The sequence below is a fragment of the Neovison vison genome, chromosome 3 (genome assembly GCF_020171115.1).
Source record: "Neovison vison isolate M4711 chromosome 3, ASM_NN_V1, whole genome shotgun sequence".
NCBI classification, from domain to species: domain Eukaryota; kingdom Metazoa; phylum Chordata; class Mammalia; order Carnivora; family Mustelidae; genus Neogale; species Neogale vison.
This window is the reverse complement of record NC_058093.1, coordinates 173,042,515-173,065,383: the sequence shown is the minus strand read 5'-3', so window position 1 is coordinate 173,065,383 and position 22,869 is coordinate 173,042,515. Positions and strand designations below refer to the sequence as shown.

General features: G+C 36.8%; 1 protein-coding gene across 1 annotated transcript; it reads right to left on the bottom strand.

Annotated features, from left to right (window-relative positions):
• Nucleotides 1–896: 896 nt before the first annotated feature.
• LOC122901949 (proteolipid protein 2-like) lies at nucleotides 897–1,307 on the bottom strand. Its single transcript, XM_044241003.1, has one exon. The coding sequence runs from the start codon at nucleotides 1,305–1,307 to the stop codon at nucleotides 897–899; it is 411 nt and encodes a 136-aa protein (XP_044096938.1).
• Between the last annotated feature and the right edge of the window lie 21,562 nt (nucleotides 1,308–22,869).

Genomic DNA, 22,869 nt, shown 5'->3' with positions numbered 1-22,869 from the left:
TGCTAAATCACTATTCTAGACATCACTAAAGGATGTTTGCGTAAGTTACCCACTGAAGAAGAGTATGAGAAAGGGCATCGAGATATCTCAGCATAACTAGAATGCTTGAGGTCTGACTTTGGTCAGTTATTTTAAGAATACACTTGATTGGTATTGTCTATACTTAGCACTCTTACCCCTTCCTACCCCAGGCAACTACAGAGGGAGTTCCACTGGGCTGTATGATCTCAAAGACCTTCCTCTTCCATTATATTAATTTTGTATATCTTAACAGACATCCTTGGAAAATGTTTTTTTTACATCTACTCTCAAAATGTGACTTCCAGTTCTGATCAAATTAGAGTACTTCCGGTATGGCTTATCTCTCTGATTACAACTAAAAACTCTGGACAAAATACACAAAAACAATGACCCGAGGACTCTTAAAAAGTCTATGAAAGCAGGCAATTGTGGAGTCAAAACTTGAAGAAGCAACACATTTGAGAATGAGTGTTCTGTTGTTACCCCTCTTTTTTTTCTTGGCTTTGCCCCAAAGGCAGGCGCATCCTGCAGAACTGTTCAGCAGCAGTGATATGAGCAGGTAAAACTCTAAAAAGAAACCTCCCCTTTCTGCACAGAAGAATTGGGAAAAGGGACCTCTGCGGGGACAGAGAACAGAAGAGGAAACCTGGAAGGAAGTGAGGTTGAGAAGAGAATTCCTTAATACTGTGTAAGAAACTATACCAGTCCCTAGTTTACTCTTGAGCTGGATATTCACAGGACAGACCCAAAGCTGCCTAGAAAATGCTTTGAGAATTGAACTAAGATTTAAACCTCCCACCCGTCTCAGAGGGAAATAAAGGGAGTCCACCAACATGGATCACTGCACAATCAGTCAGGGCTGCTGTATATCTTTATTACCTCAAGGGGTAGGTGATGTAGGCATCATAGCCAAAGAGGCATGCAGCAGCAAGGCCCAGTGCCCCTGCAATGATTATGGAGCGATTTCCTCTGTTGACAAGGACAACAATGGAGGTGATTAGGTAGAGGGTGACGGCAATGAGGGACCGGAAGAAATCAGTCCAAGGCCAGTTGATGGATTGTATCTTGGTGGGTAGGTCACACATGTAGATGACAAAGAAGATCTCAGCAAGGATCATCTCAACCACTGACAGAGTGGAGTATCCTGGTGTTGAGATGCTGAACCAGATTAGAATCACCAGGCACAATATAGTCTCAGCAAATAGGAGAGTTCCCTTTCTGGTGCACAAGAAATTGGTGAAGGCCTTGCAGCAGCCACGGGCTGAGGCGCGCTCAGACTCCACCATGGCAAGACCTGGAGTTCCTGGAGACACGAAGGATCTGCACACTTGAAGGAGGGTTCCAGGATGCTGTTCACCCAGCTGTTTTGCTTGCTGTCTAAAAAATGGTTTTCAAAACTTGCAGTCTGAAGCTAACTGAGTTGACCACCTGCTAAAACAGTAATGATGATGATTATGATGGTGATACTACTACTAATAATACCCCTTAGAGAATTTTAATAGGATTCATATCTATACAATTTAATAATCAAAAAGTCCAGAATATAATTCAAAAGTACCTGATAAGCAAATAACTAAGAAATGTGGTTCTTTGGGAATTATTAAGGGAAAAGACAATGAACAAGTACAAACTCTAAGATAACACAGATGCTGAAATTTAAAGACTTTAAAACAATAGGTACCATAATAAGCTCCATAAGATAAAGGTAAACACACACTAAATAAAATGCATAGAAAGATAAAAGTACTCAGCAAAAAATTTAAATTATAAAAAAAGAACAAAATAGCTTTAAAACATCCAATCTCTGAAATTTACTGGCTGAACTCAATAGAAGAATGAAGATGACAGAGAAAAGGGTCAGTAAACTTGTAGATTAATGGGAATCATTCAGTCTGAAGAACAAAGAGGAAAAAATTAGGAAGAGATGAATAGAACTTCAGGAAGTCATGGGACTATATAAAAAAAAATCTGGGCACTTGGGTGGCTCAGTGGGTTAAGCTGCTGCCTTCGGCTCAGGTCATGATCTTGGGGTCCTGGGATCGAGTCCCGCATTGGGCTCTCTGCTCAGCAGGGAGCCTGATTCCCTTTATCTCCCTCTCTGCCTGCCTCTCCATCTGCTTGTGATCTCTCTCTGTCAAGTAAATAAATAAAATCTTTAAAAAAAATCTGACATTTATAACAGTGGAGTCCTATAAAGAAACTGATGCAGAAAAAATTTTTAAGGAAACAATGGCTGAAAACTTCCTAAATTTCGTGAGAAACATTAACTTGTATATTTAAGAAGTTAACATAAAACAGAATGAACTCAAAGAAAATCACACTCAGACACATTATAATCAAATTACTGAAAACTAAACGTAAAGAAAAAAATCTTGAAGGCAGCTAAGGAAAAAATGACAAATATAGGAAAACAATGATGTTAATAATGATGGTGGAATTCTCATCAGAAATCATGGAGAACAGAAAATAGTAGAACAACATTTTTAAAATGATAGGAAAGAACTATTAACTCAACATTCTATATCCAGCAAAACTATCCTTCAGGAATGAAGGAAACATAAAGATCTTCTTAGATGAAGATGAACTAAAAGAACACATGGTAACTAAAAGAAATGATAAAATTCTTCAGACTGAAGGAAAATAATCTAGAAGAAACTTGGAACTTTAGGAATGAAAGAAGAATAAAAATAGTAATATCTGAGTAAATTAAGAATACTTTTTAAAAAGTTCCTTAAAATATGTGTAATTATTTTTTTAACATTTTTTGAAGTAGGCTCCACACTCAGTGTGGGGCTTTAACTCATGACCCTGAGATCAAGAGTTGCAGACTCTACTGAGCCAGCCAGTTACCCCCAAAATATGTGTAATTATTGGAAGAAAAATTTTCACATTGTCTGATAGGGTTTTATTTTTAATTTTTTGTTTATGTGAGAAAGAGAGACAGCACAGGCAGTGGGAAAGGTCAGAAGGAGAGGGAGAAGCAGGCTTCCTACTGAGCAGAGAGCCCAACATGGGACTCAATCCCAGGACCCTGAGCCGAAGGCAGACACTCAACCAACTGAGCTACCCAGGTTCCCCTGTCTGATGGGGCTTTAAATGCACGTTAATTTAGGGGCACCTGGGTGACTCAGTCAGTTAAGCATCCAACTCTTGATTTTGGCTCAGGTCCTGCTCTCAGTGTCATGGGTTGGAGCCCTGAGTTGGGTTCCATGCCCAGCAGGGAGTCTGCTGGAGATTCTCTCTCTCCCTCTCCTGCTGTTCCCCTGGCTTGTGTGCTCCCTCCCTCCCTCCCTCCCTCCTTCCCTTCTTCCCTCTCTCTTTAATAAACAAATAAATTCTTAAAAAATAAATTTAAAAAATTAATGCATGTTAGTTTAAAACACATGACAGCTATAGCATAAAGGGAAAAGAGTAAGGGATTTATGTAGTTGTAAACTACTACATATTACTTAAAAATTAAAACATTACTCTAAGTAGACTCTAAAATGTTAAATATTCTACTGTACTAACAAGAGCAGTGTTTAGGGTGCCTGGGTGGCTCAGTGGGTTGGGCTGCTGCCTTCGGCTCGGGTCATGATCTCAGGGTCCTGGGATCAAGGCCCGCATCAGGCTCTCTGCTCAGTGGGGAGCCTGCTTCCTCCTCTCTCTCTGCCTACCTCTCTGCTTGCTTGTGATCTCTCTCTGTCAAATAAATAAATAAAATCTTAAAAAAAAAAAAGAGCAGTGTTTAAAATATAAAATAGAATATAAATAGGTAAAATATAATATAATAGTAAAACCATTTAACTATCCAAAAACAGGTAGGAAAGAGGAAAAAGGCAAACAAAAAAATATGTAGAAAAATAGTAGGCCTAAAACCAACCACACCAATTATATTGTAATTATATTAAATAATTATTTTAAATGTATATGGTAAACACACCAATTAAAAGATAAAAGTAGTCAAATTGGATTAAAAAAATCTACATGTTCTTCTCAGGAAACCTAGTTTAAATATAAAAAAAAATTAAAAATGAATGGATGGAAAAGATGTATTATGCAAACAATGATCAAAAAGAATTCAGAGTAGCTAGTTTTTTAAAAGATTTTATTTATTTATTTATTTATTTATTTGAGTGGGAGAGATTCTTTCTCCCACACATGAGTTGGGGGAGGGCAGTGGGAGAGGGAGAAGCAGAATCCCCGCTGAGTAGGGATCCCTATACGGGGTTTGATCCCAAGACCCTAAGATCATGACCTGAGCCAAAGGCAGATGTTTAACTAACTGAGGCATCCAGGTGCCCCTGGAGTGGGTATTTTAATATTAGACAAGGTAAACTGCCAAACAAGGAATAGTATTAGGATTAAAAAAATGACATTAGAGAATTGTAAGATGGTCACTTACCAAGAAGACATAAGAATATTAAGTGGGTACACAGCTAGTAATGAGACTTTACACAAAATACCTGGAAGCAAAAACAAATCTTTTTTTTTTTAAGATTTTATTTATTTATTTGACAAAGAGACAGTGAGAGCAGAAACACAAGCTGGGGGAGTGGGAGAGGGAGAAACAGGCTTTCGGCTAAGTGGGGAGCCCAGTGTGGGGCTTGATCCCAGGACCCTGGGACCATGACCTAAGTGGAAAGCAGGTACTTAATGACTGAGCCACCCAGGCACCCCAGCAAGAACACATCTTGACAAATTCAAATAAATTAAAACAATACAAAATATGTTAATTGAACATAATTAAATATTATAAATCAACAACAGAAAGATCATTCTCTTAGTTTTGCATATGGGTGTCAAATTGATCACAGTTGCTAAAAAACTAATTTTTCACCACTGAGCTCTTTGACAAACCTGTAAAAAGCCAGTTGACCAATTTGTATGAAACTAAACTCTGTTTTATTCAGTGGGTCTATATGTTTATCCTTTACTAGTGCCATACTGTTCTGATAACCATAGATTTATAGTAAGTTTAAATCAGGTAGTGTGTTTTCCCATTTCAAAATTGTTTTGGCTATTGTAGGTCCATTATGAAATGTTAGAATCAACTTGCTAATACTCTGTTGAGATTTCAATGGACATTACATTAAAATTATAGATCAATTTGGGCAAATTAATATTCTAAAAAGCCTTCCAATCCATTAATATAGTATACTCTCCATTTGTTTGGGTCTTCTTCTATTTCTTACATCAATAATTTACAATTTTTAGCATATATGTTGCTAGATTATACCTAAATATTTCATATTTTTATGTTATAATAGTTTTCTTTTTTTAAAAAGATTTTATTTATTTGAGAGAGAGTGTGAGCAAGCACGAGCAGGGTGGAGATGCAGAGAGAGAGGGACAAGCAGACTCCCCACTGAGTGGGGAGCCCAAAATGGGGCTTGATCCCAGAACCCTGAGATCATAAATGAGCTCAAAAATGAGCCAAAGACAATGCTTAACCAACTGAGCCACCCAGGGGCCCCACTATCATAGAGTTTTCGAATTTCAATTTCTAATAATTTTTGCTACTTTATTAAAGTAGAATTGATGTTTGTATATTGACCTTGAATCTTATGACTCTCCTAAATTCACCTACTATCTCCAATAGCTGTCTTATACATTCTTTGGGGTTCTCTATTTGTTATCAGTCAATAAAGAGAGGTTTCTTTCTTTTCAGCCTGTGTTTGTATTTCATTTTCTTGTCTTTTTGCACTGGGTTGTCCCTCTAGTACAGTGTTAGATAAAAGCGATGAGGGTGGACATCCTTTCTTTGCCTGATCATAAAGAAAAGCATTCAGTCTTTCACCATGATGTTAGTTACAGATGTTCTCTACTAAAATAGGGGAAGTTTCTTTTTATTCTTAGTTTGATAAGCTTTCTAAAAATTCAAGTATAGATGTTTTTTCTGCACCTCTTGAGATGATTATGTGGTTTTCCTTTTGTATTTTGTTGGTATGGTAAATTACAGATTTACCAAAAAAACAGATTTTTAAAAAAAGATTTTGTTTGTTTATTTATTTGACAGACAGAGATCTCTAGTAGATAGAAAGGCAGGCAGAGAGAGAGGGGGAAGCAGGCTCCCCACCAAGCAGAGAGCCTGATTCAGGGCTCTATCCCAGGACCCTGGGATCATGACCCAGGCTGAAGGCAGAGGCTCAATCCACTGAGCTACCCAGGCGCCCCCCCAAAAAACAGATTTGTAAATGTTAAACCAACATTCCATTTCTTGGATAAACCCAAACTTATCATGATGTTTTATTCTTTCTATGTATTGCTGGATTCAATTTACTAAAATTTTGAAGGTTTTGTTGCTTCTGTGTTTATATTACATTTCTTTCTTTCTTTTTCTTTTGCTTGTTGTATTATCATGGCAATGCTAGACTCATAAAATAAATTGGGAAGGGTTCCTTCCCCTACCATTTTCTGGTAGAGTTTGTATGGAATTGATATATTTCTAAATATTTGGTATTAGAGTGTTGTTTGTTGGAATTTTTAAGCTGTAAATTTCATTTCTTTAGTAGATATTTAGGTTATCCATTTCTTCTTGAAGGAGTTTTATTAATCTTTGTTTTTCAAAGAATTGCTCTATTTCATCTAAGTTATTTTATTTCTGGAAATCAAATTTTTTCATCATATTCCTCTATTGTCCTCATAATGTTTGTAGTGTTTGTAGTGATGGACCCTATCTCATTCTTAATATCAGGGTAGTTGGTATCTTCTCTTTTTTCTTAGTCAGTTTGGCTAGATGTTTCTAAATTTTATTGATTTTTTTCAAGGTCATTTGGATTTTTTTGTTTTCTCTATTATTTTTCTGTTTTCAAATGTATTGATTTCTAGTCTTACCTTTATTATTTCCTTCCTTCCTTTGCATTTAATTTGCTTCCCTTTTTCTAGATTCTTTTTTTTTTTTTTTTTTTGAGGAGGGGAGGGGCAAAAGGAGAGGTAGAGAGAGAATCCCAAGCAACTCTGAGATCATGACTGGAACCAAAATCAGTGCTTAACTGACTAAGCCACCCAGCCAGTCCTCATCCCTTTATTCTAAATTCTTTTTTTTTAAATATTTTATTTATTTATTTGACAGAGAGAAAGCGAGAGAGAGAGATCACAAGTAGGCAGAGAGGCAGGCAGAGAGAGGAGGAAGCAGGCTCACTACTGAGCAGAGAGCCTGATGTGGGGCTCAATCCTAGGAACCTGGGATCATGACCTAAGCCGAAGGCAGAAGCTTAACCCACTGAGCCAACCAGGCGCCCCTTTATTCTAGATTCTTAAGCTGCAATCTTAGGCTACTGATTTTAGATCTTTGTCTAATACAAGCATTGTTTCTATAAATTTCCCTTTAAGTACTGGCTACATTCCACAAATTTTTATATGCTATATTTTCATTCAGTTTTAAATATTTTCTAACTCCTCTTGAAATTTCCTCTTTGGCACCTGGTTTATTTAGAAATGCATTGTTTAATTTCCAAATATTTGAGGATTTTCCTGATAGTTTTCTATTATTTTCTTATTTAATTTTGTTTTGTTAGATAACATAGTTTTAATATGTTTAATAACAATTTTTCCCTAATTGATTTTATCCACTGTGGTAAATGATACATAATATGAAGTCTATCATTTTAATCTTTTTAAGTGTATAGTTCTATGGCTTTTCACACATTCACAATGCTGTGTAACTATTACCACGATCTACTTCTAGAACTTTTTAATTATTTCTAATAGAAACTCTGCACTTATTAAACAAAAATTCTTCCTTCTCTCCAGCCCCTTGCATCTGTATCCTACTTTCTTTCTCTATGAATTTGCCTATTCTAATATGGTTTTAAGTCTTTAAATTCGTTAAGATTTGCTTTATGACCCAGACTGTGGTCTATCTTAATAAATAAAAAAATTTATATTCTGCTGATGGTAGAATATTTTATAAATGATCAAGTTGGTTGAAAGTATCATTCTTTCATACTCTATTGATTTTTTTATTATATTGTTCTATTGATTTCTGAGAAAAAAGTACTGATACCTCCATGTATAAATTTCCCTTTAGTTCTATAAGTTTTTGCTTCATATATTTTGAAACCCTATTTTTAGGTTCATACACATTTAGGATTGTTACATCTTTTTGAAGAGTTCTCCATTTATAGTTATGTTATATCTCTCTTTGTCCATGCTAATACTTCTTTCTCCAAATCTTTTTCAATATAAGCTCTCCAGATTCACAAACTGGAACTCCTCCCTCTTACACTCTCACATATCTTAATCTACTTTTGTCAGATAACTACGTAGTTTACATGTTTCTAAAAACAGAACTATTTGGCTTTCACAACAAGTTGAGAGCTGTGTAGTGACTGAAACATATGCCCTCCAAATTCAAGGCGATCTCACATTAGCAAAAGAGAACAATTTTAGAAAGCATTCTGTGGAGGTTAGTTGACATAATAGCTTGAAAGAATTGAAATTCTGTATGGAACACTTTATTTTTCTTACATTTTGGGATCTCTAGCCTGTTCCTTGTCCTGTTTTCCCCGAAACTGTGTTCTAGTAAACATCAGAGGGACTGAGCATCAGAGTGACCCCTAATGCCAAAGTATACACACTCCCACTCCCTAAATGCCAACCTAAATTCCTGAGGGAGCCAGGATTGGCTTGATATCTATTTCTGGATCTCAAAATAGTGGAGAGTTCTGTTAGGTTGTTTTTAGTCCTAACAAGGCAGCATTGGCCATCAGAGCTTGCTGTGTCAATGGTAGAGGAAATAGTAATCCCTTGTCACCTATTCTTTTTTTTTTTTAAGATTTTATTTATTTATTTGACAGACAGAGATCACAAGTAGGCAGAGAGGCAGGCAAAGAGGGAGAGGAGGAAGCAGGCTCCCTGCCGAGCAGAGAGCCCGATGCGGGACTCGATCCCAGGACCCTGAGATCATGACCTGAGCCGAAGGCAGCGGCTTAACCCACTGAGCCACCCAGGCGCCCACCTTGCCACCTATTCTTGACCATTATTTCCACAGCATGGGGCTTTTAAAAAAATCACTATAAACCAGAAAATAACTCTTACTGCCTAGAGAAAGGGAAAACTATCAACTATCTTTGCCATGATTTGGCAGAAAAATCAAATGATGAAAATGGGGAGTATCCTTTCTGAGTCTAAAATTTTTTGCCTGGAATATGAGAACTATGATAATGCCTGCATCAGATGTTTCTGTGAGAAACAAATAAGATAATTGATAGGAAATAATTTAATGAACTTTAGAACTCTAATATTAGTTATTAATATTGCTTGTTATAGTACCTATAAGACTTATCGTCTTAATAATTCATTTTTAGCTGGGAAAGATGATGCCTTTATTTGGCTTATATTTCTTTCAGATTCCTTTCTTGCTTTATGGAGAGAAGCAATTGGTATTTCAGCAAATTTTTTTCCTTTCAGTTTTATTGAAATATAATTGATATACAGCACTGTATAAGCAAATAGCATGATGATTTGACTTACATATATTGCAAGTAAATTAATATTTTTTAAGATGTATGTATTTATTCGAGAGAGAAAGAGAGAGCATGAGTGGGAGGGGCAGAGGGAGAGGGAGAGAAAATCTGAAGCACACTTAGCACTGAGTGTGGAGCCTAACATGGGGCTCAATCTCAAGACCCACATACTACGACTTGAGCCAAAACAAAGAGTCCCACACTTAACCAGCTGCACCACCCAGGCACCCCACAAGCAAATTATGTTTAAAAGACTTTTATCCTTTATAGCAATTCCTCTGCTTTCTATTTTTAATGAGGTGATTCAATCTGTCTGTATTCTTTTCAATGAATCCATGTTCACTTAAAGGTATTTTAAGAAAACAAAATATTTCTATGAATACACATGGTACATCTTATCTTTAAAAGACTAAATTTGAAAAGCTAGAAATCTTTCTTCAGCTATTTCTAAAATATATCACCCCTAAATACCAGTCTTCACGTTCTCAGGATTCATATTCAATCATCACTACAGCTCAAGATATATATATATATATATATATATATATATAACTTCTGTTTCACATGAGGTCAGCTGGAATAGTCTTATGTGTAATCAGGATTTTTAGACTCTGCAAAACATAGTATTTTTTTTTCCTATGGAAGAAAAATTGACATACAGTATCCTGTTAGTTTCAAGTGTACAGCATAATGACTCAATATTTTTATACATTACAAAATTATCTCCATGATAAGTCTAGTTATTATCTGTCACCATAGAAAGTTATTGGGATATTATTGACTATATTCCTTATGCTGTATATTATATCCCCATGAGTTCCTTAATTTATTACTGGAAGTTTGTACATCTTAATCCTCTTCACCTATTTTACCCTGCAAAGGACAGTTACTTTTTTTTTCTTTTGACGATTTATTTGTTTGTTTGAGAGAGAAAGGAAGAGAGTGTGAGCGGGGGGCCAGACAGTGGGAGAGGAAGAGAGAATCCTCAAGCAAACTTCCTGCTGAGCATGGAGGCAAAGCCTGGATGTGGGGCTCAATCCCAAGACCCTGAAATCATGATCTGAGCCTAAATCAAGAGTCTGCTGCTTAACCAACTGAGCTACACAGATGCCCCCTTGCAAAGCATAGTTTTAAAGTCTCTGCACATATAGTATATGTGGGTTTTGAAATATGTGAGGTTGATGAAAAAAATTAAAGTACAAAAAATTACATTTTAAAATAATTTATTGAGCACAAATTATAATGAATTGCTTACATTATTCAGAATTAGTGGGTTCAGCACCATCTTTTTGAACACCATGTATTGACATAAACTTTGTTCATGGAAAGTATAAGAAACAATTGAAAGCATAATCTAAAAAAGTTTTGACTTATGATGAGCACTGGGTGTTATATGTAAGTGATGTATCACTAAATTCTACTCCTGAAATCAATATTACATTATTATATGTTAACTAACTAGAATTTAAATGAAAACTTAAAATAAAGTAAAAATTGAAATCAACACAGCCTTAAAGAATATAGTTACAAAGAAATAAAAACATTTTTTTAAAAGTTCTCCAAATTAGATTGCCTGTTTGGAATTAATTTTGACTGGGATTTTCTCTACAAATTTGGAATGTAAAATTTTTTTCAATTACTTGATTAACTCAACTGCTTGTACTCTAAATTAATTGGAGTTTAATGCATTTTTCACTGAATTGGCAATTGGGAAAGGGAAAATGTATTCATAATGACTAATGACTAAAAATTGGCACTCGTGAAAAGTAAATTATTTATAAGTGGATTGTTCATTTCATTATTCAGTTTCTCACTATTAGTATATAATGATCAGATTTCTAAATAGAAGCATACCAAAAGATTAAAAATTTTAATTATAAACACTTTTTAAGTTTTTTCATAAGGAGACAAATACAGGTTTTTCACTAAGATATACTATATATTTTAAAAGTTTATAATTACATGGAATAAAATATCAGAAAGGTGTTGGGTGAATGTATTAATAGTCAATATTTATAATTTTAATAAATATTTGTTATATTTACCAATGCTTATTAAGCCCTTATTATGTGCCTATGTATTTGTAGATTTTTATCTGATTATCATAACCCTCTGACATATCTCCATTTTATAGATAAAGACATTAAGCCTCAGAATATGAATTCACTTATACATGTCAGGAAGCCAGTATAAGATAGAAATATAATTTGAATAAGATGTCTGACTTCATAGTCTGTGAATTTGCATGTGTTTGAATATATTTGTGTATGTGTGTTTGTTTTAATATACAAGTAAAGACTCTGTACTATTTTCAGTTGCATTAAAAAAGGAAGCTAAAAAATTTTTCCTTTTTCTAGTACCTAGTATAAAGAACCAAATATTTATATAATTTTTAAGGTTTTTCAAAAATATGGTGCGTATAGTTACATTGCATATCTCATGAGTACACTTATGTTTTTTATATTCTTTGACCTTGAAGGAATAGTCTTATCTGATATTTTAATAGAAGTATGGTATCCTTGGGGCATCTGGATGGCTCAGTTGGTTAAGCATCTGCCTCTGGCTCAGGTCATGATCCCAGGCTCCTGGGATGGAGCCCCACATCAGGCTCCCTGTTCAGCAGGGAGAGCTTCTCCCTCTCCCTCTGCTCCTCCCCCCACCCCGGCTCAAATAAATAAATAAAATCTTTTTAAAAAAAGGTTTTTTAACATTATAAAGTTTTGACATTATAACATACTTTTAACATTATAAAAATTAAACATTAAACTACTTTTACCATTATAAAAGTATGAAAAATTTGAAAAACCAAACCATTCAAGAGTTGAGAAGCCAAGTTTAGATGTCCTGTAAAACATACTAAATAACTTGGGGTGCCTGGTTGGCTCAGTTGGTCGGGTGACTGACCTGCTTTCAGCTCAGGTCATGATTCTGGAGTCCCAGGATCGAATCCCGTATCAGGCTCCAAGCTCCATGGGTAGTCTGCTTCTCCCTCTGACCTTCTCCCCTCTCATGTTCTCTCTCTCTCTCTCTCTCTCTCTCTCAAATAAATAAAAAAATCCTTAAAAAAATACTAAATAACTCACAAAGAGGAGTTCTAAATATCTATATTTTAAAAAAAAGATTTTATTTATTGATTTGAGAGAGAGCGTGTGCTCATGAGGTAGGGAGGGGCTGAGGGAGAGGGAGAAGCAGACTCCCTGCTGAGCAGAGAGCCTGATGCAGGACTCTATTTCAGGACCCCGAGATCATGACCTGAGCTGAAGGCAGACGCCTACCCCACTGAGCCACCCAAGGACCCCTAAATATTTCCATTTTTGAAAGGAATTTTAATAGACTTTATTTTTTAGAACGATTTTGGGTTTAGCAAAGTTGAGTGGGAAGCACAGGATGTTCCCATATATCCCTGCCTCTGAAATGCAAAGGCTCTTCTACTTAACATCCTGTACCTAAGTGACACATTTGTTATAACTGATGACCCAACAGTGATGCATCATTATCATTCAAAGTCCATAGTTTACGTTAGGGTTCAGTCTTTGTGTTTTACATTCTATGGGCATGGACCAATATATAATGACATGTAGTCATCACCATAATAGTGTCATACTGAGTAGTTTCATTGCCCTCCAAATTCTCTGCATTGTACCTGTTCATGCTTTTCTCCCCACAACCACTGACATCACTAACATTTTTACTGTCTCTATAGTTTTGCCTTTTCCAGAATGTCATATGGCTAGAGTCATGTAGTATGTAACCTTTTCGGATTGGCTTCTTTCACTTAGTAATATGCATTTAATTTTCCTCTGTATCTTTCCATGGCTTAATAGCGCTTTTTAAAAAGATTATATTTATTTATTTGAGAGAGCGAGCAAGCGTGTGTGCCTGCGTGGATGCGAGGGGAGGGGCAGAAAGGGAAGGAGAGGAAGAGGGAAAGAGTCCCAGGCATGGAGCCCCAGGTGGGACTTGATCTCATGACCCTGAGCCAAAACCAAGAGTGGGACGCTTAACTACCTGAGCCACCCAGGCTCCCTGTATAGCTCTTTTTAAGTGCTGAATAAAATTCCAATGTCTGGATGTACTAAAGTTAATCTATTCACCCACTAAAAGACATATTGGCTGCTCCAAGTTTTGACAACTATAAATAAAGCTGCTATAAACATCTATGTGCAGGTTTTTGTGTGGACATAAGTTTTCAACTCCTTTGGGCAAATACTAAGGCGTGCAATTACTGGATTGTATGGTAAGAGTATGCTTAATTCTATAGGAAAGTGCCAAACTGTCTTCCAAAGCGGCTGTACTATTTTGCATTCGACCAGCAGTGAAGGGAAGCTGCTGTTGATCTATATTCTCTGTCAGCATTTAATGTTGCCAATGTTTCACATTTTAGCCATTCTCACAGGTGCGTGATGGTACCTCATCATTTCTTCGATTTTCAGTTCCCTACTGACATATGCTGTTGGGCATCTTTTCAAATACTTATTTGCCACCTGTACATCTTCTTTGGTGAGGTGTCTGTTTAGGTCTTTTGTTCACTTTTAAATTGGATTGTTCACTTTCTTACTGTTGAGTTTTAAGGATTCTCCGTATACTTTGGATAAGAGTCCTATATCAGATATTGTGCAAAATATTTATAAATATTTTCTCCCATTCTGCAACATGTCTGCTCATTCTGCTGTCCTCATGTTTTTCAGAGTAGATGTTTTTAATTTCAATGAAGCCCAAGTTATCAGTTATTCATTTCATGGATCATGCCTTTCATGTTGTATGTAAAAGCTCATCACCATACCGAGATCATGGATTTTCTCTTTGTTCTCTTCCAGGAATTTTATAGTTATTGTTTTACATTTTATATTTACATGAGATTCTTTTTGAGTTCATTTTTGTGAAGACTGTAAGGTGTCCAGATTCATTTTGTGTGTGTGTGTGGATGCCCAGTTGTTCCAGTAGCATTTGTTGAAAAGACAATCATGGCTCCATTTTATTGCCTTTGCTCCCTTGTCAAAGATCTGTAGACTATATCGTTGTAAGTCTGCTTCTGGGCTTTCCATTCCATTCCATTGGTCCATTTATCTATTCTTCTACCATTACCAAATGATCTTGATTATATTAGCTCCATAGTAAGTTTTGATTGGTGTTTTAGATCATTTACATTCAATGTAATTGTTATTTTAGGACTTAAATGTGCCATTTTATTTTTTTGTTTTGTGTTTATTGTCTTTTTTGCTCTTCTGTGTTCCTTTTTCTGCTTCCTAATAGTTTACCTGATCAATTTTTATAGTTCCATTTTTATGTATGGTACATTTGCATTTATCTCTTTGTATAGATTTTTAGTCATCATTCTAGGTATTACATTTCATATATGTACAACCTATCACAGTTTACTGTTGTTGACGATTTACCAGTTCAAATAAACCATGTTTATCTTTATATCCCTTTAACCTCCCATTTTTAATGTAATTGTCTTAAGTATTGCCTTTACATACATTTAGAACCACAGCAGGCATTGAGACATCATCCAGGGTGGTCCTGACCAAATCAGAGAAGACTTTAAGAGAAGATGATGAAACATTAGAGACCACATTCCCACTACTGTGTTGTCCATGAGGGCCCTTGGGGAGCGGAAAGTGGTCGTCTACCAACACCTAGCAAGAAAGTGGGAATCTCTGTCTTACAACTGCAAGAAAGTGAATTCTGCCAACAACTTGTGGCAGTTTGTTACACAGGGATAGAAAACTAGTACACAGTTCTTGCTTTTGAGTTGGGGTAGGTGGAACTAGAGCAGCTTTGAGTCTATGGCCATTTTTGTCCCTCTACTGAGGCAAAACCTTTCTGGCCAACATTCTGTGAATTAGGAGGATTTCTACTCTAGATAGGGAACAGGTATCATTCCCATCAATGGATTAACTCCAGGGATTATGTCTTTTAAACCTTTTCATTGTTCTTTCCCCCAGCCTCAGGTAGTGTCTTACGTGTAAATGTTAATCAGTACTCAGCTGAAGACTCTCGAGGGAAATCTCTTCAGTCTCTGGAGTTCTTTCTCTTTGAAGCTCCAGTACTTTTCCTTGTAGACAATAGGCACCCTGGTCACCTAAGAGTCCTGGCTCAGGGAGGTTCCTTCTGCGTGAGCTGTGGTCTGGAAACTCCCTCTGGCTAAGCTGGGACCATCATAGGGCTCATTTTACTTGAGTTCACCCAAGCATCACAGGAGCATCATTCTTCCATCTAAAACCTGAGGACTATGTAGGAATCTATAGACAAAAAGGCTAATTTAAGAGAAATTCTACACTGATTTTCATGAGTCAATATACAGGGAGATATGGAGAACATGGTGTGTTTGGGTAAATGTGAATAGTTTTAGCATTTGCAAGTGTTTAGAAAAAGTAAACCAAAGCAACTTTATTCTTCAGTATTTATTGAATGTCTAATCTGTGCCATGCTCTGCTAGACTCTTGGGCTGTAATGATGAGCACAAAGAGGTCCAGTCCCTGATCCTATGTAGCTAATGGCCAACATCAAGTGCTCTATTGTCTAATGTAGAATGTATATGTTGAATAAAATAGCATCCGATTATCTTATCAAGGCATGCCAAGTAATTCTTAAGATGCAAACACAAGAAGCAGCAATTCCAGGTTGAATTCTTTTTCAGCACACTATTAACCCACTTCTCATCACTAGTGGCCTAAACATCTGCCCTGTGCTCAGGGAATGCAAGCTAATGTTAATATTGGTTTCATCAGACATAGAAGTGAAGGGCAAAAGGAAGAAAAGAGGAAGGAAGGCAAGTCTTGTGCCCCCAGAGGCAATTAAACACATTTTTTTCTATCTCCTATTTTCTACGTATTATCCATGCTACTCTTTTTATTAGTCCATTATGTTTAGCTCTGTTGAATACTGGCCTAGAGTGATGTTGAACAGAGTACGTTTCCCATTGCTGACTTTCTCTTCTATCTACAGAGACCTGTATTCATAGTAAATGGGTTTCTCATGGGAAGTTATTTGCAATTTTGGTAAACAACATGGCTTAGTGATTCTAAAACAAACAAATATAGAAGAATAAGGGACTGGGGTGAGGGTATTTAGGGAGGGGGAATCTGTTGAACCCTGTTACTAATGAATTACTCTTTTCTAAGCATTGCACATGTGTTTCAAATAGATCTCAAGAGGAGTTTGTATATCACTTTTTAAAAAGATTTTATTTATTCTTTTGAGACAGAGAGATACAGAGAGAGAGCATGAGCAGGGGGAGTAGCAGACTTCCTGCTGAGCCTGGAGCCGGACACGGGCTCGATCCCAGGATCTGGAAATCATGACCTGAGCCAAGGCAGACACTTTAACCATCTGAGCCACCCAAGTGCCCTGTGTATCATTTTTCAGAAGAGGAGGGAAAGAAAAATTTAATACTCTTTCTGCTCTTATCTCATTGAGTGCTTTTTTTTTTTTTTTTTTTTTTTTTGGTTCTAATGTATTCTTCCTCAAAAGGGCAGAATCCAGGCCTGGTGCAGTGTGAGAGAAAGGGTTAGTCTGTTCTATAAACTGTTAGAGAGATTTAAAAAATAGGCAATCTAATTGACTCATACGTGGCTCACAGCCATATAAATGCTTACAAAATTGCTTCTTGCGCAGCAGTAGTGACCACAGAGAAGCAGAAGTAAAATGGAGGCAAGTGAGATGAGAACTCTTAGGAAATCTTTAACAGGACTTTAAAACCCTTGTCAAACCTTTTGTTTAACTTTGTGCAAAAAACATCCTTTAGAAAATTAAATGCACTTCAAGGAGCATACTCCAAGTTGAAATTCACATACTTTGCCTCAAAATAATACCTCTTTGGTGTTAAAGTCTGTCTCTACAAATACATTGCCTTTTAGAACAAACTGCTGCAGAAAAACAATTTTTTTTTTTCCACAAAGAACTGTGACTCCATTGTTACTAGGATATTTGTAATCTGTTTTAAACATGTTACTAAAATAGAAGTTGACATAACTACTGAATTTGCTTTTTATACTTAATTAAAGGCATTGCTAAAATAAAATATATTTGGATGTTTCTTAAAGCTATTAGCAACATGCACATTTGTAACTTTCTCTATATTCACTTTTTTTATTGAAGCATATTGGACATAAAATATTGTATTAATTTCATTAAATTCACTTTTTTCCCCTGTATTCACTTTTAACAAAAATGTTCTTGTTGTCTTCTTCAAGACTCTCTGTCTTTATATTGACTGGCTTTATCTGTGATTATTTCCTCCTTTCTCTGTGTGCTCTGCTGAAATTTGCCTCATACCTTCACTCCACATTATTTGTTCTTTCCTTATCAACCATACTACAAAAAAGTTCCTTCATCTGTGCTTTCCTTTTACTAATTAATTAAATGTAATCAGGTGAAATATAATATAATTCATGTGTAGCTTTAATCTCTAAATTGGTTGGTTTGTCACCAACTTGGAAGTAGGAAATTATTTCCCTCTGTGTAAGACTTCATTCTAAAAGCCTATGTTGTCATAATGATAACAATATAGTTACTCAACATGTTCTTTGTTACAAAAAATTATTTCCACAGTTACTAAAGACATTTTTCAGGCATCCACTTGAATTTCTAAACTAATTCTCTGATTTGTTTCATTACCCTCCTGTGTTAGTTTTTACCAATTCCTAGAAATTTGTATCATCATTTTAAGTCAAAATGAAAAACTGAACTTCCTTTAGGAATGAAACTAAGACCTGAGATTCATTATTAAAATGATAATTTTTTTTTTTTGCTTCTGGTGATTTAGTAATGAAAAACTTAAAAATATTTCATGTATGTGTGTGTATGACTTTCTAGACTATGACACCAACTAATAAAAGTGTCGAACCATTCTAAAGGAATAGAAGTTTTATTTACATATTTGATTTCTTGGGGCAGCTGGGTGGCTCAGTCAATAGAGATCTGACTCTTGATTTCCCTTCAGGTCATAATCCCAGGGACATGAGATCAAGCCTTGCATCAGACTTTGTTCTCAGCACAGCTACAAATCCTATCGAGTTTCTGCTCTGGCCTCAGAAAATTCACCCTGTATGCTATACCACAGCTAGTTCCAATCATGTGAAATTTCGTGTGGGTCTCAGAAGATATTTTGAACATTTTCCAATCAAAGGTCTTAAGTGTTCTCATAAAATTTAGGGATTACAATTAAAATATGTGGGAAAATGGAAGCTATAACTTTCAGATCACCACCAGGATATGTCCTGTCCTCTTTCTCCTACTCCTTGTGGCTACTCATGGAGGCAGAGGTCAACTAAAGTTTTGGGAAAATACTGCACTACTTAACCCAAAGAAGGCAGCAAGAGCAGAGCCATAGGTCATAACATTAGCTACTTCCACCAAAGTTTTGATCCTTCCTTTAGGAGAGCCAACAGTTAAAGAAACTTACTTCCAGCCCATCTAGAAGAAAAGTAAATGTGAATAAATTTAACTCCTACATTGCTGTTATCTTACCTTCCAAATCACTGATTGCTTAAGAGAATGATCTGTTTTCTCTTTCACTGCCAGGTTTACATATATGGGCCTCGCTTTTCTCTGAAACAGAAAGGCTGTCACTTAAGTGCTGTAGGTAGGCCCTTTACCTGTGTTGACAGAACTCCACAGGGCAGGCCAGGCAAATGAATGGGGTTGTTGCTAGGACACCAGGCTGTTTCCAGGACAGCAGCCCATTGCTGTTTGCTATTCTCTTGACTGACTAACACTACACCTGTTCCTTAAGAAATAGCTTATTTTCCTTCATTGCAAAGCAAACACAGAGTGGGAAATCACACAGCTGCATGTCTGCACCTTCTCTGTAGCTTTCCAGGAGGAATACAATACACCACATATAATTTAATTTGTGGAAGGGGAATTCATATACCCATATAATATCTAAATCTTCATATGTAATAAAATATTTATGTGACTGTTTGAACCGTTTTTATAATTCTAGTGCACCATATGCCACACAGGATGTGAGGCGACAATGCATATTCTTTTGTAGCCACCCCAAGATTTATTCTACAAGTGCATATAGGGTGACTGTTTTTTAAAAATGAGTTTCTCAAAACTATACATGATGGTTTCCAACAGAACTCACCATTTCCCCCCTTCTACTTGCATCTAATTTTCACCAAAATTATTACCACTGCTGTCTATGATTGCTAACCAGGCCTGCAACTAAGGTGCCTAACCACAAAAACTAGGAAGGCCCCCATTTTCAGGGGCATGTAAGTGCTCTGTTGCCAACATCTACCCAAAGGTGGTAAGTATCTGAGTCAAGTGTGCCAAAATCTACATCAAAAGCAAGTCTCCCAGGGTGCCTGGGTAGCTCAGTGGGCTAAGCGTCTGCCTTGGGCTTTGGTCATGGTCCCAGGGTTTAGGATTGAGCCCAGAATCAGGCTTCCTGCTCAGCAGAGAGGCATGCTTCTCCCTCTCCCACTCCCCCTGCTTGTGTTCCCTTTCTTATGCATGCTCTCCCTCTGTCAAATAAAAAAATGAAATCTTAAAAAAAAAAAAAAAAGAGCAAGTCTCCTTCTACTGATGAAATCACTAATTCCAAGGGTTCTTAATCTTTCAACAGTTTTGACGCACTCCTTTATTGTCTCCCCAGTTCCCTAAGACTAAAGCGTAAGTCTGTTGGAAACTGGGCTAGAGAACAATTTAGTTGATAGACACTGCCTTATGCAGAACTATCCATCTCTTCCAACACAGCCTATCCAAGCAGGAGCCTTGGTTCTTCACGTAAACAGACTTCTACAGCCCAAACACTGTTCCTTAAAACATGCACACATATTCACTTTGGATTCTAGGTAAATAAATTTCAGGTTTGAGATGGAATTTGAACAGCATGTAATTCCACTCTTTGGAAAGCATGTTCACTTGATATCGTATCTTCATTATGTGGTATTTAAAGCTATTGATTATTAGGGTATCTATTGGGTAACTGAGAGTTTGACACAGTTCACAAGGTTATATAACCAAGCCCAATGGATTACAAAGATACGATGATTCACTGTAGCTACAAAACCACTTCATAGAGAAGTGATCATTCTCCTGCTTTCAAAGGGTCTCTGTAGTGCCTGAAAATAGAGTTCAAAGAGCTTCCCTGCTTGCCCAGTAAGTTCATCATTCACAAGTTTCATTCTGGAGGTTCGCTCAGCTTTTTTTACTCTGCTTCAATCTGGGGTAAGACTTGCCTAAAAGCATCTGGACTCTTTTCCCACTATAAATAAGAGGTCCCACACATGTCAGGTATAGAAAAGGGAGTAAAACCCTTAGGATTAGGGTTTATCCATAAGAGTAGTTACACTGCTCTATCTGATTTTGACTTGAACCAAGATTCTTTCTTGCTCCATCCACTTTAGTTGCTTTCCTGAGCATGACCACCCAAGCTCATGGCATTGTAAACTAGGTTCTCATGATCTCTTCTCTACTGCCTTCAGTTTGTCTCGTTCTGATGCAACCAACATTGTGATCATTGCCTTCCCTTCTCAAAAACATGAAATGATTCCCTAGTGCAGAGGTCAACAATCTATACCCTGTGCATCGAATCTGGCTGCCTGAAGCTTTGTACAGCTTGTGAACTAAGAATGGTTTTTACATGTGAATGTTTGTAATGCATTTGTTGGGTACACTAACGTTGAACCCCAACCTAGCAAAACGTGATCCCCAAAAGAATTTTGTACTATAGCCCTATATTACAAAAAGTACTCTATTCTTCTTCGTAACATCATCATTATTATATTTGGATTTCACTGTGAGAATTTGTTCTCTCTCTTGTTGTTTAAGTACTTACATAATACCCTTGATTTTGCCTCTTGGCCTGCAAAGACTAAAGTATTTGCTATCTGGGTCTTTAGAGAAAAAGGCTGTTGGCCTGTGCCTTAGCACATTTAAAGTAAATCTGAATCTTGTAACCTGAGGTTCAAAAACCTTTTCATAATCTCGCACTTGACCGCAACCTATACTTTCACTGATCTATTTATTGTTCTACGCTTTCCTGCCTATTTTCTTTGTCCTTTTCTTTTTCTCTGCAATGTCCTTCCCCTTCCATCTCTTGATACTAAAGCCATCCCCTTTCTATGAAGTCTTTTGAGATTTCCACTGTTTGATTACATTTTCTCCTCATTTCTCTTGTATGTTACAGTATACCTTAGGTATAATCAGTCTTCAGCTAATTAGGGTAATAAGACTACATGAGTGTTGGGGGCAAGAGTGGAGGAGGAAATAATATAGGCTGTCAAAGTTAGACTATGTCTTAAAGTGGATATAAGGTAAACTTATTCGCTTGCGATTAAGTCTGGTGTATAGTGAGCACTTGCTTACCTACCTTTCCAGAAGTCGTTCACCCGTCTTCTAACCACAGCCCAATGTCCAGGCCACATGATCTGAGCGTAGTTCTGCCCTCAGTCTATGGAGAAGTACATGACTTTGGCTTACGTCATCAGTGCACTACATCTCCTTTGCCAAAGTGGTCAGGGTGCACATATGACTTGGGCTAATCTGGAGTGAATCTTCGGGCCTTTGCTTGGAATACTTGGAAATACAAAGTGGAAATACATAGCCTTCTACAACCATCTTGCAACCAGAATGGGAGAAACCATCCAAGAATGGAATCAGAATAAAGGAAGAGGAGCCAAAATCAGAAAGGGAAAAACGGAAAGTTTAATAACATCATTTGGTCCTTTATATCCACCTGCATCTGAACCTCGACCTAACTATGGACTTCAAGGTTAGCTAGCCATTTAATTTCCTTTTCTGAAAACTAGTTTGGGTGAGGGCTTCTGAACTTAGGAACCATAAGATCCTGATAAAAGAACACATCGATCAGTCTGTAAGTGTCTTTCAGAAGTATGACAAGAATTCAAATCCAGTTGTCTGGAAGAGAACAAGCCAGGAAGAAGTACATGGTGCCAGCTGCTAGTGGTGGTGTTTGGTGCCTCCACTCTCGTCATTCTCTTCCTCTCCGCTAAGCAAACATGCAATGTGCTACAAGAAATTACAGAATAAGTTCATTTTTAAAAATCTGAAAAGCAAATGAGTCATTTGACCCCCATCTCATATAAAATTCAAGATCACATTTACCTACACATAATTAGAAAGGAAAGTATTGTTACTAGATTGACATAATGCAGCAAGGTTTGTAGTTCATAACAATATATCAAAGTTTTCATTGATTCATCGTCATTTTATGTTATTGTACTTATTTATTTATTTACTTAAGAGAGAGCAAGGGGGTCCTAGTAGGGGGTTGTTTTTATTTATTTACTTAAGAGAGAGTGAGGAGGTGCTAGAAGGGGGCAAGCCAGAGGAGAAGGAAGAGGGAGAGAGAATCTCAAGCAGCCTCCACACTGAGCACGGAGCCTGACACTGGGCTCAATCCCATGACCCTGAGAGC

Bases quoted from the DNA above. Each gene is read 5' to 3' on its own strand.
- LOC122901949 (XM_044241003.1), bottom strand. From the start codon at position 1,307: ATGGTGGAGTCTGAGCGCGCCTCAGCCCGTGGCTGCTGCAAGGCCTTC.